The sequence below is a fragment of the Poecilia reticulata genome, chromosome 14 (assembly GCF_904066995.2).
Source record: "Poecilia reticulata chromosome 14, P_reticulata-male-v2, whole genome shotgun sequence".
NCBI classification, from domain to species: domain Eukaryota; kingdom Metazoa; phylum Chordata; class Actinopteri; order Cyprinodontiformes; family Poeciliidae; genus Poecilia; species Poecilia reticulata.
In genome coordinates, this window is record NC_088843.1 from 1140894 (window position 1) to 1157829 (window position 16936).

The window sequence follows — 16936 nt, forward strand, 5'->3', positions numbered from 1 at the left end:
TGGTACAAACGAACAGCCTTTGACCTTTTGTCACAACTCCAAAGATGGGTGGTTTCTAGTTGCATTTACTTGAGTAACTTTTTTTGAAAAAAATTTACTTTTAGAAGTTTTTTTTACTATAATTTTTTTCTTGAGTAATTTCAGAGAAGTATCTACTCTTACTGGAATAAACTTTATGGATTTTCTACCCACTCGGTGAAAATCAAACCTGTTTTAACCAAAAATTCATACAATCATATAATTCACAATTCTTTCTTTCTGCCTACAAATAATGTAAAACTCTAAAAACTATTTTTCACTATTCCACTTCATCTACAACTTCCTACCAATGCATTTCTGAAAGTTTACTACTTTGTCACAGTTAAAGGAAAAATATTCTCCACACGAGATGAAATGCGAACAGTTTGTGCAACAAACCCAGAACAGACCAGTTAATATAACACAGCATTCCTGTCACTGAAACGGCCTTAACCTGTTTATTGCAGTCAGCAAATATCACCTGGGAGTGTCTGCAAACAGGATAAGGGTTGGGTTTACTGCCCAGGTCTTTCAGACATTTTCCAGCAGGATTTATGGATTCACTTCCTGCCTTGATGTAGCAGAGGGGTTGATGACGAGCCCTCTGTGTTTTGAAGGAGGAAAAATGTCTAACTTCTAAGTTAGATAAGACTCGTATTGCATTGCCACTGCTCTGACTGGATGCGTGTTTTACACATAGCTTCGCCTGTTTAGCATAAATGGTTCCTCTTTAGGTGTAAGTAGGTTTTCTGATCTTCAGTGACTATGAAACTGAAGAAATGTCAGATTAAGGAACAAGAAAAAGAGGGTTAGCCTCATAAATGTCAGTCGGCAAGTAGCCTGGGTAGGACTGAGCTGTACTGGTGAGGGAGGAACTATCTTGAATGGAAGGTAAATGTAGCGATTCTTGGTAGTTGGGAATTATGTTACACTTTATTTAAGCTCCAGTTGTAATACAGAAGGCCAGCGGTGAATCTGCTATGTATTCCTGTTGATTTTCCCACAAACTCCACCCACCGCGGCGTACCTCTCTGCTCCCCGGCTAAAGAATGATGCGCAGAGAAACGCCCCACCCAACGTGTATATCAGGCCACCGTAAAGCCCGCCCCCTTTCAGTCACTCACCAACATGGCGGCGCACAGAAATTCGACGCAAAGCTGGAGAAATATTTACGTCTTTTGTTTGCTTATTTTCCTCCAGCTGTGGTTTAACGTCTGCCTTTCAGGTCCAGTTCCAGTTAGCAAAAACCCAGGTACGGCGCCGGCGTGTTTTTATGTGCTGTGAGAATGTCTTTTATAACAGGAGGGCCGTTGCTGTGGCTAATTAGCATGTAGCGTTAGCAACCACTGGTGTTAGTTTCGACAGTGACAGCCTGGTTTTGAATACGTAACTGCATAAAACTGTTGATTTTATTTGTGTTTTTCTCTGACTAATGTGCCATGTAATAATAATTTGTAGCAGAAAGGTTTTTTTTGTTTAAACCAAATCGAAATATCTTAGGGTTAGTTTAGGGTTTTCGTTTTTTTTTAATACGTAAAACCTAAAATATCCGAGCCTGATGTTCAGCTTTACCCAGAAATACCACAAAATGTAACTTTACTCCTGTTAAAATGGCACTATTTCAACATATTTTACTACGGTGAAGGTAAAATGTTGTACTATCTGATCAGAACATCCGATTTAATATTTTACAATTAACTACTAATTAACTAAAATATATAGGTCATGTGCAAATTTTGGTATTTTAAGAACTAAAATGACAAATAATTTTATTACAAAAACAGATTTTAAGCAGAACAAATCAGTTTTATTCATAATATTGTAATGTGTGTATACAGTGTATGTTTGAATGGAGTTAACTTCTTTATCTACAAACAACATGGTCAAAAAATAAAAAACAAAACTTGTATACTCAAGTAAACATAAGCAGTTAAAACTTTATTTTGAAATGTTGCAATATTCCACACAAGATTAAATGAACAAAACATCCTTACTGCTAATAATAAAAGTAAATGATGCTGAAAAGGAGCAGAAAGATGTTTGATGACTCGGTTACGGCTCCTTCTATTTGTTCTAGTCAGTCATCCCTTTACTTCCTGGTTTTCATGCATATGTGGTTTTTAAAGCCACAAGATCATTATTATTATTATTATTATTATTATTATTATTATTATTATTATTAAAGCATTATAGTTTTGTCTTCCTCTGAAAAGCTTCTGGAGTTTCAGATATTTAAAGGCGGGTTTCATTTAAGATGAACATTGTAGAGTTTTCCATCATGTTCCCATGTTGTTCCCTCATGAAGACTTACCCGGAGTATTTCATCCATGTTTGACGAATCCTTTAATCTCCATGGCAACCGTTCAGCTGAGCAAAACGCCTGGGTGGCCGTAGCCCCGCCTCCGAGGCGCAGCTCCTCCCTCACTCAGTGGCGCAGCAGCTTAAAGGTTTTCTGTTTAAAGGCCTGTAGCAATAAATTAATCACGTTATTGAGACAAACTCAATAATTTCCATTTGCATGATTTATCGTTTTTCTCTTTCTGCCAAAAACTGGATGAAAAGTCTTCAGTCTGGTGTTTTAGTCTCTGCTAACCGTTTTTTAAAGAATAATTTTGTTTCCAGAGACTTTATAATTAATTTTATTTGTCGTTTTATTTATTTTGGATATTTAAAATGTCTTCCAGTTGCAATGCTAAATGTTCTTTAGAAGTTTATTGGTCCAGGACAATGAGTTCTTGGATTATTATGCCGTTTTATTACGATAACTATGATTGAAAAATGGTCTCAAAACAACAATATTCTCAGTAACTTTTAGGGTAATTTGTCATCCAGCAACATTTGTTTTCATGACAGATGCAGTTTTGGCTTTTATCTCAGTTTTATCTTAATAAAATGAAAAGGTTTGATTTGTTATGTGATCAATTTAAAGGATTTTATTAAGTTTCAGATTCTCACTTTGCAGCATTTTCAGATTCTACTTTCATTTGACCTTTTTTTACATTATTAACGTAAATGTTTGTTTTTGTATGAGAGTTTAAGGAAACCTGTCTATATCCTGAATGTGTCTCATGTTTTACTCAGAGAAACTAAACAAGCAGCTCCTGTTCAGGGATGATTTATGCTGGCGAAGGCCCCTGACTTTGAATAGGCCCTTTCTTCTCTTGGGGGCGTCTTGCTGCACACTGAAAGTCGTCAGTGTTTGCCTCCCGTCTGAGGCAACGCCTCGTTTTCCCTGAGCAGGAAATAATGGCAACACTGTTTGGTTCATGTTGTCACTGAGATGAATTTAAAGACGTCTCCAAATAGTTGCAGGCTGCAGTTTGCTGGAAATGTAAGAAAATAAAAATAAAAAATTTAATAAATAAATTGCATGTGTGAACGGTTTGCTTGAACAGGAGGCAAGATAAAATGAATAACTACAGTCATTGTTGTTCAAATTCTTTGAGACGAATACTCTTTGGACAAGAAATATGATTTAAAAATGTATTTAAAGATTCATAAATTCAGGGTTTTTTTTATCACAGACATGCCAGTAGGCGAATCCAAGTTTTTATTTTTCTCTTTTTACTGCAGTATATATATAGATAGACACGTGATCAATATCGATAGATAATACATCTGATCCAGAGCCGCATGGCATCATGGGAGATGTAGGCAGAGGAAAGGCTTTAACCTCTCAAAGAGAGGTTAAAGTATGCTAGGTTAGTATGCTAGGTTAGCGGAATCGGCCAACTCGCTCACTCTCTGGTTGCCTAGCAACTCGCTCGCTCTCTGGTTGCCTAGCAACTCGCTCGCTCTCTGGTTGCCTAGCAACTCGCTCGCTCTCTGGTTGCCTAGCAACTCGCTCGCTCTTTGGTTGCCTAGCAACAACCTGTTGGGTAACTTGCCCAGCAGCAGTTTAAAGTTTCTCCACTGTGCCTCATGACTGCTTTAAGAGAAAACTGTTGATAAACCAGGAAACGCCACAACACCACCGTGGCAGTATTTCAGATATTTGAAACATCAATAAGCATCTATGTCGACAATCATGGATATCGACGTATTCATATATATTTTTTGTTATTTCTCCCCATCAGATTTGAGGACTTCTCGGGGATCAGACCCACCACCGAGTTTGAAAGACTCGGCTGTGACAGCAGCTCAGACAACCGCGACCACAGATGCAGAGAAGCCGAGTACACCAGGACCAGAGCTCACGCCAACAACCGCTGCCGCCCCCGAACTGACATCTGCCGAGGCCAAAGATGCCAACAAGACGACCCGTCAAGTAGAACCCACTGTGCATCTTTCAGCACAGACCAAGAAAGACGCTAATGGCGTGCTCCCCCCAACTGCAGACAAAAAGACCACGAAAGAGAACGCGGCGAGGACGACTTCCCCTGCTCCCACCGCCAGCACCAAGGTGACCCAGCCAACGGGTGAGCCTGACGCCCAGCGCACCTCCACAGCAGAAAGCCTCGATCCACAGCTGGGTACGGAGAAGCGAACAGAAATCGGTCCAGAAACTTCACCCTCCAAACCTGACGACGAATACGAATATGACGAAGACTTGATCCTTTCTTCCGATGTAGGGAGAAAGGATAATAAAGGGCAAATTGACACCAAGCAGCAGGTTAATCTGGTGGACGAAGAGGACAGCTTCAGCTCAGAGGAACAGGACTCCCACTTCTTCCTCCACCTGGTCATCCTGGCCTTCCTGGTGGCCGTCGTCTACATCACCTATCACAACAAGAGGAAGGTGAGGCGTGGACGTTTGGTGGTAATCAGTTGAGTTTGGATGAGCAGTAACTCTGTGCAGTTTCCCTGGAGTGTGTGGAGAATCGACGTTTTCGTTTGACTTCATCTCTCAAACTTCGTGTTTCATCAGCCTGGCAGCCACCAGGCTTTACTTCCCCCACCAGGCTGAGCGTTTAGTTTTAAAAACGGTTTTCTATGCAGGGTGCTTTATTTTTCAATAGTTGAAGCATTGAACTGGGTTCACACCTTATTTACAAATTATGATGCTTGTGCACCTCTGGATCTTTGTAACTTTTAGCATTTATTAGCATAAAACTGGTGAGATGCTAGCAGACATTGCTAGCCCCGCTACTACTGGGCTTGGCAGGTTTTCTGGGGGAAACTGTTTATTACATGTTTAGAAAATATGAACCACTTCCTGCTGGAGGGCAAATGCTGCTCGCTAACGATGGCTAGCTTCGGTTTTAGCTGCCAAGTTGTCAACATAAAGCGCCAAATTCTGACTTTTCTCCCTCCTAAATTCTCTTTCTTCCTTTTTTTTTGTTTGTGTTTTTTCTTTGACCCTAATCTTCTTCCGTACTGAGCTGGTGGGTTTTTAGCCTTGATTTAAAGGAAGTCAGTGTTTCATAAGTTTTGCAGTTTGCAGCTCAGAAGCTGAAGGTTGATGCAACTTGTCGCTCACCTCGGATTTAAAGTAAAAATGAGGTTTGATTCGTCTGTTTGTCCTTCTGTCAACCAGACAATGGTTTCAGTTGACCAAACAAATGGATGATCATCAGTCTGATCCCTTTAATTTCTGTCATTTCTCGTTTTCCAGATCTTCCTGCTGGTTCAGAGCCGCCGCTGGAAGGAGGGTTTATGTTCCCGTAACAACGTGGAATATCGGCGCCTGGACCAGAACGTCAACGAAGCCATGCCGTCCCTCAAGATGACCAAAGATTATATTTTTTGATTGCGGCTCCTATAAACAGAAATCCAGCTGCTTATCTGATCACTCGCATAAACTGGAGAAGCTTTGCTTTTTTTTTCCAAAAATCATGTTTTACTTTGCTACAGCGGAAATAATTTAATATTTGTTGGAGTAGAATTGGACAGATTGTTGCCTTTTTTTTGACATTTTCTTTATTTTAATGTTTTCTTCATTTAAAAAAAAATATTTGTGGAAGTTTTTTTTTACGTCTTTGTGTAATTATTTGTTATTATAGTTGAACGAATAAGGTGATGAAACATTCCTAATTGCTGTATTTCCACCTATAAACGTAGATTTCTCTCAGCATTCAAACCAAGCTGAACACTGGCACTTAAAGCACTTTGTGTCATAATTACATTTATATAAAAAGCATTAACTAAGCAGAGCAGCCATGTCAAATAAAGAAATAAATTAACACCTGTGTGTAAACTGATGTAGCTGATCTTGTAGGTAAAATGAAGGAAATATTAGCCACCAGACTTGATGTTTTTCATTCTGTACAGATGACTTTAAAGCATCCAGGGTTGGATAAATGGTTAGGGTTTTCATTTTTTATTGGATCTTATCAATGCGATTTGCACTTTTGAATAGTTTCAGAAAATGCGTGTTTTTAAGGATAAGCATTTGATCAGGGGAGGAATAATGTTCAGGTGACGGATGATCTCGTGTGTTTTAAGAACAGCAGGTTGGTGCTGTGCAGAATGGAACGGACTCATTTATAGGAATCTTATTTCCAGGCTTCTGTGTTTATCTTGATCGCTTTATGTTTTAATTACCGGGTTCCTGTGCAGATGTTCTGTGGCCTCCTGCTTAATGGCTTCAGTGAAGTCTCTGTCAAACCTTCGCCAAATGATGCAAAAGCAACTGAAGCTTCCTCTTTTGCTCCCGTTTACCAGGAAAATGTGCAGCAAGTAAAGGATTTAGTTATTTCAGGGTACTTCCCCTCTGTTGCCATTTCATGCCTTTTTGTTGAAATGCCATGAAACATTAGACATGTCCAGGTGTTTTCTGTGTAATATGGGGTTTGCTCTTGTGATCTACTGCTACTGCAATCACTACCCGGTACAATCGTTTTCTCAATAAAGCACAAATTATATAAATGTTACGTTTTTGTGTTTTTCTTGTAGCGCAGGGTTGGTGTCTTCAGGAACAGCGCTGCCGAGTCTCCATTACAAATGTGTGCAAATATTTGTCTGTTTTCTGCTGAAGTTGGAAAAAACTATTTCGCAAAATGTAGTTCCCACAAGTCTGAACCGGAAGTGATCTGCGCCATGTTCTGTTGGTTCATTCGTTCATTAAGCTTAGCTGAAACAGACATGAACCAACAAAAGGAAAATGCGTGGACCCCCCACTGACCAATGTACACGAGACAAATGCATGAACAAAATGGCTGCTGCAGGATCGAAACATGTCGGATGAAGTGTCCTGCTGTGACATAGTTCACTAATTAATGAACAGCAGAGAGTAAAACATGGAGGAGCTTCGTAGGCTAATCCAGTGTTTTTAAACCTCTGGGCCGCGGCACACTAGTGTACCGTGAGTGATCGTCAGATGTGCCGTGGAAATTATCCAGTTTCACCCACAGTACCGTATTTTCCGGACTAAAAGCTGCTACTTCTTTCCTGCACGTTGAACCATGCGGTTTATAGCCTGGTGCGGCTTTTCTGTGGATTTTGCTTCAACCACCAGGGGGCTCTCTAGCAGGAAGTCAATCATTGGAAGTCAGAATTGGAAATCAAAGAAGAACTCGCTAATATCCATTTAGAACAAGCACATGCTAGCAGCAGGCACGGCGGAGAAATGTTTTCAAACTCATATGATGCAGCTTCTAAGTTGAGTATAGATCTGGCAGGACAGGAGGGAAATAAAGCCGCTGCACCTAAACTCTGTGTGAACAAAACCGGATTTGAACAAAAATTTTTTTGAAGGTACGGTTTATAGGATGGTGCGCTCATAGTCCGGAAAATACGGTAATTGGTCTTAAAAGATTTTTTGAAAACAAATTAATTATCTGCAAATAACGCCATCTTTGAGTGTCTTTGCTGTAGTGTGACTAGCGGCGTAATCATGTCATTTTATCACCACTAGATGGCAGCAGGTGCAGAGCATTTTACATTAAAACAACAGAATTAGAACATTAATGCATCTCACCACAGTGTTGTGGCTGTTCAGGTGTATTTTTGAGGTGGACATGTTAAGTGAGGTTTGAAATAAGATAAAATATGATAAAAATAAATGTTTGTGTTTATTTGATTCCTATTAAGACACTTTGATAAGAATGACTGTAATATAGGCGGCCACAGAGTATCTTTGTTTACATTTTGGTTGGTGGTGCCTCGTGATTTTTTCAATTAAAACAATGAACCTCGGCTCAAAAAAGGTTTAAAAACACTGAACTAAACAACGTTTGAACGGATTTGAAAAGACGAACTCTATATGTGACAAGGTTCTGGTGACTGGCAGAGTGAGTAGTAACAAACACGTAGGCTACATGTCCGTCTTAGCTAGCAGGGAGCGCTAATTCTGAGCTTGTTGTCATAGTAACTCCGTAACAACTGCCCGCCAAGATGGCTCCCAGTAGAGTTGCGTCACATGACAACTGTTCTCATTTCGTCATTCTAAAAGGAGCATTAATGCATGTTGTGAGAAACCAGTTAGAGTAAAACAATAATTATCCATCCATCCATTTTCTTTACACCCTTGTCCCTCAGTGGGTCAGGAGGTGCTGCTGTCTCTCCAGCTAACGTTCGGGGCGAGAGGCGGGGTCACCTGGACAGGTCGCCAGTCTGTCGCAGGGCAACACAGAGACACACAACCATGCACACACACACTCACACCTAGGGGCAATTTAGACAGACCAATTAACCTGACAGTCATGTTTTTGGACTGTGGGAGGAAACCGGAGTACCTGGAGAAAACCCACCATGCACAGAGAGAACATGGAGACTCCATGCAGAAAGACCGGGGCCGGGAATCGAACCCAGAACCTTCTTGCTGCAAGGCAACAGCTCTACCCACTGCCCCACTGTGCAGCCCATCTAATTATTTGTGTTAAAAGATAAAAATAAAGGTTGATTTATGATAAAAATAAGTTGGTTAAAAACCATGAAAACTGGAAACAATTGCTGCAACATTTCCTCCACCAGCTGCAACCTGAAACTCCACCACCAGGAGGCAGTACGCACACACACATGTAGCCGGTTCAAAAGCAACGAGCATTTTCAGTTTTCTGATTGTTTTATTGTTTTGCAACGTCCTTTATGGATAGAAAGAAGAGGAATGGCAGCGTTTATATTTCTGATTTGCACCGGAGGCAAATAACCTCATTTTAATTGTTTTTTGTTTCTTCTACAATTTTACTAAGTGAAGCTTAGAAATGATTTAATTTGCTATTTAGGTTTGTCACAGAGGAATAAATTACACTAAAATGGACTTTCTGGATTGAGAGGAAAGGGGTAGAAGTTTGCTGACAGCAGACAAAAAGCCCAAAATGTGATGTATTGTTCCTTTCCCCCCCAAATGCCTCGCTGTGATGAATGGCTGCCACAGTTTGTTCCTGGAGCTGAATTAGTTTTAATGTACCACAGGCGGCCTGCACCCAAACATATTGCCTGGTCACATTCTGACAAAACCCTCCTAAATCATCCAACTTTGATGTGAATTGTTGCACCAAACAACAGAGCATATTATGCACCAGACCTCACCGCTTGTGCATTGTTGAAATTACACCCAGCACTTAAGTGCGCAATTTTTCAGAGGCGCAATCTCACTTAGAGTGCTTAAAGTGTCGGCCGTTCAATTCAGAAACAAGACCGGATATTTACATTCCAGTGCAATCAATGAAAACCGAACACGCACAGGAAGACGTTTGTACATCTTGTCTGTTTGTCTGCAGACTTTAAAAGTCCTGCAAATAAACAAAGAGGATGCGAAACAACGGGCAGGAAATGACCGCAGAGCCTGAGCCGCAGAGGAGGCGTTCATGTGGAAACCAGAAAAATGTTTCAGGCTTCACTGACTGAAGAAGACAGAGCTTTGCTGAATATTCATATTTCTGTTTCAGGAGGATTTTATGTGACAGACCAGCAGAAAATACAAAATGTCTTTCAAATGATCTGAAAAGTGCGGTGTGTGTATTAGTGTTTGGCCGGTTTTGGAAATAATATCTGGTGCAGCTGAATATTTTTGTGGTGGTTTCCACACCGACTGAGACGGTTAGTCAAGTCCTTCCTCAGATTCTCAGTTGGATTTATGTCTGAACTTTAACTAGGCCACTTTAACTCATGAATATTGTCGTCGTCTTTTGCAGCCTCTAACATAAACACATTTATTTCCATTTGACATTTAATTGGTAAAAATTCATGGCAGGCTCTGTGTGTTAGCGCTGCGTTTATTCTACGAACACCAGGCTTTAATTATCGCTCTTTGAAAGAATAATTTAGTGTTTTTGGTGTTTTGTTGAAAATAATGTTTCAGGTCGTATTCATGCACCAAAATTAAACCCAACCAGCATATTTATTCTCAGAAATAATCTACAGTAAAGGTTCAAGAAATGTCAAAACTTTAAAAAGAACAAACAGAAAGATGCAGACTCCGTAAAACCAAAACAATATTATATTGGAGAATCTTTTAAATGGTTTATCCATCCATAAGGATAACTGAATGAAACTATCCATAAAGTCCTGATTAAAAAATGTCAGCTGGGAGAAACTAATAATTTGTGTTATCGGCTTGTTTTTGTCTCGTTTCAAGGGATTAATTTAATATCTAAAGCTCCCGTGTTGCAGATTATCCTCCACTAACAGGCATGTCAAACCTCCTAAACTACTTTAATTAATTACAGTGAAACTATCATGAGAGTTTGTTTTGTTATCATAGTGAACATGTGGGAGGAAATCCTGCGAATCAAACTCCTGACTCAGAACGTTGAGATTAAATATCCAGTAAATCAGGACAAGCAGATAAAAATCATGGTGTTGCTGCTTTATGGAAAAATCTCACATCTTTAACAAAACATTCTTTTCATGCACAAATCTGACCTTCTGTTTACCATTACTGTATTTTTATAGTTCCCTTTTTGAAAAACTTTACTTTTAGGAATATTTCATCTTTACTTTTCCTTGAGTAATTTTACTATAAAGTATTTTTACTCTTACTTGAGTAACATTTCTGGATTTTCTTCCCACTGAATGAAAATCAAACATGTTTTAACTCAAACCTGCAGCTTCTGTTAAAGTTTCACAAGTTTTTTATTTACACAAATTGATTTGGAAACGGCTGCACAGTGGTGCAGTTGGTAGAGCTGTTGCCTTGCAGCAAGAAGGTTCTGGGTTCGATTCCCGTCTTTCTGCATGGAGTCTCCATGTTCTCCCTGTGCATGGTGGGTTTTCTCCTGGTACTCCGGTTCCTCCCACAGTCCAAAACATGACTGTCAGGTTAATTGGCCTCTCTAAATTGTCCCTAGGTGTGAGTGTGTGTGTGCATGGTTGTGTGTCTCTGTGTGTCTCTGTGTTGCCCTGCGGCAGACTGACGACCTGTCCAGGGTGACCCCACCTCTCGCCCGGCACGCCAGCTGGAGAGGCACCAGCAACCCTCCGACCCCACTAAGGGAAAAAGGTGCAGAAAATGGATGGATGATTTGGAAACATTTTCTGTTGCCTGGTTTTGTAAAGTTTTGTTACTGATATGAATTATTGTCATTTTGGTCCTTAAAATATCAAATCTTTCACTTGACTTTTGGTTTGTCTAATGATGCCATTTTTAAATATTAAATGATGTTTGGATTGAGTTTAATTTTTACCAAATACTTTTTTACTCTTACTTGAGTAAAGATATGTTGAAGTAGCGCCGCTCTTTCTACATCCCTGGTTGCCAGTTTTATTTAAATATCTCACATTTTTCAGCGCCTCTTGTTAATGATTCCTGTGTTTTTGCAGGATTGGATTGTCCCTCCATTATGACCAGGTCCAGCAGGTGTGCGGTTATTTTTTCCGAACGTAGCCGTCGATGCGTTGAGCAGCAGGCGCGCGGGGGGGCAGCAGATAAAGCTGCTGCGTTGAGGCCGGAGTGTATCAAAGAGCAGGCGCTGAGATGGGGTCAGGTGGTCCAGCCTGTTATCTTCCTCCTCAGTGGGAAAGGTCAAAGGGCACACAAGCACTGCGGCAGTTTGCATCGGCCTCCTGCTCTGCCACTCTGGAGCTGCAGTTCTAGGCCAAGCTGTGGACGCAGGATGTCTTTATGCTATCTGCTCTTTAAATGTGTGCAGGGTCACAACATGGCCGTTTTAACGAGGGAATCTTTGTGTCTCCAGCTGTAATTAGCAATAAATGTGTTATAACATGCATCTGCAAGCACTGAATGTGTTTAGTTGATAGGTTTGAACAAATTTCTACTTAGTTTCATGTTATTTATACATAAAATACAAAATTTTGAATTTAAAGCTGCAGCATATAACTTTCATAAAGTAATATTTTTTATTTATTGAAACTGTCACCATGTCATGAGAGATAATCTAAAATCTCACAGTACTAAGTAGAAACAACCAATCAGAGCCAGGAGGCGGGTCTTCGCGCTGTCAATCATCCCCCTTGCTCTCTGCAGCTAGCAGAGCTTGTTGTGAATGCTAATGCTAGTTAGCATGGTCACCAATAATGGCGGATAAACAGTTTTCCTGTAATGATAAGCTGTTTCTCCACCATTAGCACATTTAGCAGCGAGTACATGAGGTTGACTGACAGCGCTAAGACCCTCATGGGGGCTTCTCTGTCAAAACACAACATTTATGAAGCCATTCTTGCCCCCCTCTTCTTTTTAAGGTTTTATTGGCTCTCGCTGCCACCATCACTACTATGCGATAGTGAATCAACAGGAAAGAGGATAATGAGGGAAGACATGCGGCAAAGGGAATCGAACCTGTGACGGCCGCGTCGAGGACCAAGACCTCCGTGTGGGTTGTGCTGAACCTCTGCGCCACCCACACGTGCCCCCCCCCAGTGTTTCAGTGTTTTTACGTAGGTTTGAAAAACCCAGACACATTTAAATAATGTTAAAATTCTGATTTCTGCTCATGCGCAGTCACGATTTTGGTTTTAATTGCCGCCAGCAGAGGGCGCTGCCGCCGAGCTCTTCGGTCGTCATGGAAACAGGTGGCGGTCCGACAGAAAAATAACGACGCTTTAAATAAAACCGTTTCTGACATCGGCTCAGTACTTTTCTGATTTATTTAATTAGCTGTAAAATTATACATTCTTACGGTAAGAATGACGCTGAAGGTACATTTTAAAAGGCGGCAGAAAAAAAATAGATTGTCCCGTTTTGGAGGTAAAATAATCAAAGTATGGAAATATTTTTCACTGCGAAAACGTTTTATTTCTGCTTATTGGTTATACATTTCTAAAATCCACCAAATGAGCTGAATAAGTTTGTAGTGTAGAATTAGCAAAACAATGTGTGATAACTTGCTGTTCTGCTCTGTTTGTATGGAACTACACTGATGGAAAAAATTTTGGAGATCTGCAAATGGTTCAAGAGATTAAAATTAAAGTGTCTTTATAAAAAAAACAACAGACTCTTCACAAGAATTTAAATACTGCAGATAATTTAGATAACTGCTAGAATTAGAGTAAAAAACACATTAAGAAAAACTAAAAGAGCAAGATTTTATTATCTTTTTCTTCCCATAAAAATACTTAATTCATAATTTTTATTAATTCAGTAATAAACTAAAGAATTACTTTTAAAAAATGGTAAAATGGGTTTAAAAACAAGCCAGGAGACATTAAATGACCCTGAGGGAGTTTGTTTGAAAATATACTAAAGATTGTAGAAAAAGAAGGAAAAATGATCATGTGGAGTTTGCTGTGAGCAACACAATGTGGGAGTTGATGAGTGGGCAGGAAAGCAACACACAGTTTTGGCAATCAAGCTTTTCAGGGTTACACAAAGACCAAGGACAGAATTTGGTCAGAAGCTATAAAATAATTATTTAGAAATAACTTTACTGAGAAGATGAATCTATTTTCCAAACAATCTGGTGCAGCCTGGAAGGAAAGCTGGAGTAAAAATATTTCTTCTGATTGAGTGATGATCTGCAGGTGTAGATGCAGGTGTTTGCTCCCAAAACGGTTTCCCTGTTTCACAGGAAGCTGAAAAAAGAAAAGAGGAACGGGAGAGAAAACACAAAAACATGAATTCAGACAGGAAATATGACAGAAACAGACCATTTTTAGATCCCCAATAATCAAAACAATTCCATCACAGTGACAGCAGCAGCATTAAGAGCAGCTGAAGAAGAAACGTAGTGGGCTTAACACACTTTCTTCAAATAAAACTAGTAAAACTGACACAGATTCTTTCATTGTGTCAAAAGAAAACGTTATAGGCTGTCATTATCTATACATTAATATGAATAAAACAGTGTATGTGTGTTGAATTTACTCATTTATAAAATACATTTGAGCTAAAAACAGAAGTCCTGCAGTCTGCGCTGCAGGCACAGATCCTTAAAGTGTAATTTAACACCACAAATAAGATTTATTGGTGGTCAAACACTGAGTTTATCCACTGTCAGCTCTGTTACTATGCTACATAACCCAAAACATAATTTCATCTGCATGCAGAGTGTGAAGCTGGGAAATAGTTTGATGCAGTGAAATGGAGAAATAAACGTTTTTCAGCTACATTTGTCTCATAAAGAAGTTACTTTCCGGAGTTTGTATTCCGCAGTAGACGTCATAACGCCCAGCTTCCTGCTGGAGGGCAAAAAGCAACTAGCCGACGATGGTTTTAGCTGTAAAGTTGTCAACATAACACACTAAATCTTAAACGTACGCCTGACATGTAAAAGAAAAAGGAATGCAGTGGTTTGCTATTTGTCAAATAGATAACAAAGTCAGGAAAAGGTTTTAATTAAGAAAAAAATAGTGAAGGAGAGGGCAGTAGCTCAGTTATGCTAGCTTGACTATGACAACCTCAACATAGATTTGCTTTGGAATTCTGTGTTTCAGTTCAGTTAAAAAATACTAAAAGTTACTGAAACACCAACTCTGACAGTGCAGTAGGTGTTTAAATGAGCTAATCTGCCATCGCTATGTTAGCTTAGCTGCTAGCAGCAGTAGCTAATTTACCCCGTTAGCTGCATTAGCTTACCTGCTAGCAGCGCTGTCTATCACAGCGATCAAGTCAAGTGTACTTTATTGTCAACGATCTATGTAACAGGGTTAACACAGAGGTTTGAATTTGTGTTTCACCAATAATCTATAATCACTAATCACTAATAATCGGAAAATAAGCATCAAGCCTTAAGACATGAAACCGTAACGGACTGAATGTTCTGCTCTTTGTGTGGGAAATGCTTGAGTGTCTTTTGGTGTTGAATCCTGAAACACATAGTGGCGTCGTTGTCAGTCAGTTGCTATGGCAACGAGTCTGCGCGTAGCGTAGCCGACACGAGGAGTCAGAAGAAAGTGGTTGTGTTGGCGTTTCTGCGTTTTTTCCCCGTTTTTTGCTGCGGCGCTCAGCACCGAACAGCTTCGTCTCCAGGTTTCATTCGGTTCTGCTGCAGCAGCGCCGCTAGAAAACAAACAAACTCTTTTTGCCTTTTAGGTCACCTTTTAAGAGTTTCAGGTGTTTTGTTTTGCTTCTTGTTTTTATCTTTTTCATTTAATGTATTTATGTTTACTGGAATCAATCAAGTTTATTTGTGTAGCAGATTTCAGTGTTTCACACAAACATCACACAGAAACCATTTTGTCGAGTGTCCTCATCATAACCATCCAAACACGTCAAATATATTTCATGTATTGCGGTTCAGAAGCAGCTCTGGGCTGGTGGGTTTTAGTCTTAATTTAAAGGAAGTCAGTGTTTCAGCTGTTCTGCAGTTTACGGGAAGTTTGCTCCACATCTGTATAAAGATATAGAGATAAGTCTTACTGGGAGTTCTGGTTCTTAGCATGTTTTAATCCCAGTGTCATGTTCAGTAGCCACACGTTCTGGAAAGCAGCCATTAAGTTTGAAGTTTATTATTAAGCCGTTTCTCAGGGAATTCATTCTTCTTATAGCATAAATTGCCTTTTTTCATAATAAAAGTCTGGACTTTTGGGAGGAACGGAGGAAACGCTGACGCAGCAGAAAAACCGACTCCTCTCCCGTTTCGATGTTTTTGTCTTTGGCGTCTCTGGCTCTGTGATCGCAGAGCTTCTTCAGATGTTGTGTTTACTGTCCGCTGCATTTGCGTGGCGTTGCGGCGAGTCCTGCTGACCGGTACGGATCCTGCCCACAGGAGCGTTTGGTTTCATCTGTGGGCTAAGATTAGAAACACAGGAGGGATCTCATCCTCAGCTGCAGCTGCATGAAAGGACGAGACGGAGAGGTCTTGTTCATATCGAGCAGAGGTTTTAATGAGAGGCGGAACATGCCGGACAGTCTGATTGGACGACGCAGAGGGTCACCAGCTGATGTGGGTCACCTGAGCCTCCAGGCCAGAGCAGCTCACCTTCTCCCCAGTGTTTGCTTCAGTTTCTCTTTTGCACCTTTAAACTTCACTTTTTAACTTCTGCTAGCAATAAATTTAATATTTCTTAAAACTTTTGTCCTGGATTCCCAGCATTTTTAGATATTTCTCCAGTTTATGTTGTATAAATAATGAGAAGAATTTAGTATTTCGGGCAGCTATTGATATAAATACTTTGTCCTTTTATAAAAATTTCATGTTGAGATTTTATAGATAATTGTGACCTGGGATCAGATCAGTGTTTTCCACTTCGGGGCCGCCAGAGGGCGCTGTGGGGCCCTCGGGATGTTTGAAGGACACGAGGGAAAGAAATGCAAAAAAATAAAAAATAAAAATGTCGTCTCATACCTTTCTTAATCTTAGATTTTCATAATTATTTCACCTTTATCAATCACTTTTTGAAAATAATAAATGATTTATTGAAATATTGCTTCTGATTGGCTGCCAGTCGCTAACGCAGCGGACAGGAAACGGAAACGTTGCGACTTGTGGGATTGTGATGTGATTCCCTTCGGTGACACAAATAAGTTCATAATTATAATTTATTATCTAAATCCAGATTTATTGCATCTGCTGCAGATTTATCATCTCATATCAACGTCGTAAAATCTGGATGAAATGCGACAGGAAGCTCTGAAAACATTTTGTTGGACAATAAATTGTTATTTATTCCTTTAATGTTAAATAAATCTGGTCTCTGC

At 39.9% G+C, this 16936-nt stretch overlaps 1 protein-coding gene and 1 long non-coding RNA gene across 3 annotated transcripts in view; both read left to right on the forward strand.

The window, feature by feature from the left end:
* The window catches only part of LOC145554811 (uncharacterized), a 337275-nt gene that overhangs the window by 177556 nt on the left and 142783 nt on the right, over positions 1-16936 (forward strand). The window lies entirely within an intron of this gene.
* On the forward strand, positions 1113-6830 carry c14h5orf15 (chromosome 14 C5orf15 homolog). 2 transcript variants are annotated; one of them, XM_008426847.3, is made up of 4 exons: positions 1113-1270; positions 4095-4490; positions 4590-4756; positions 5573-6830. In XM_008426847.3, the coding sequence occupies exons 1-4, from the start codon at positions 1147-1149 to the stop codon at positions 5705-5707; spliced, it is 822 nt and encodes a 273-aa protein (XP_008425069.2). In that variant the 5' UTR covers positions 1113-1146; the 3' UTR covers positions 5708-6830. The 2 variants fall into 2 exon arrangements, with proteins under 2 accessions (XP_008425069.2, XP_008425068.2); XM_008426846.3 differs by having other exon boundaries at positions 4095-4756.

Bases quoted from the DNA above. Each gene is read 5' to 3' on its own strand.
- c14h5orf15 (XM_008426846.3), top strand. From the start codon at position 1,147: ATGGCGGCGCACAGAAATTCGACGCAAAGCTGGAGAAATATTTACGTC. The intron at 1,271-4,094 runs GTACGGCGCCGG...TCTCCCCATCAG, and splicing joins TCCAGTTAGCAAAAACCCAG to ATTTGAGGACTTCTCGGGGA. The intron at 4,757-5,572 runs GTGAGGCGTGGA...CTCGTTTTCCAG, and splicing joins CCTATCACAACAAGAGGAAG to ATCTTCCTGCTGGTTCAGAG.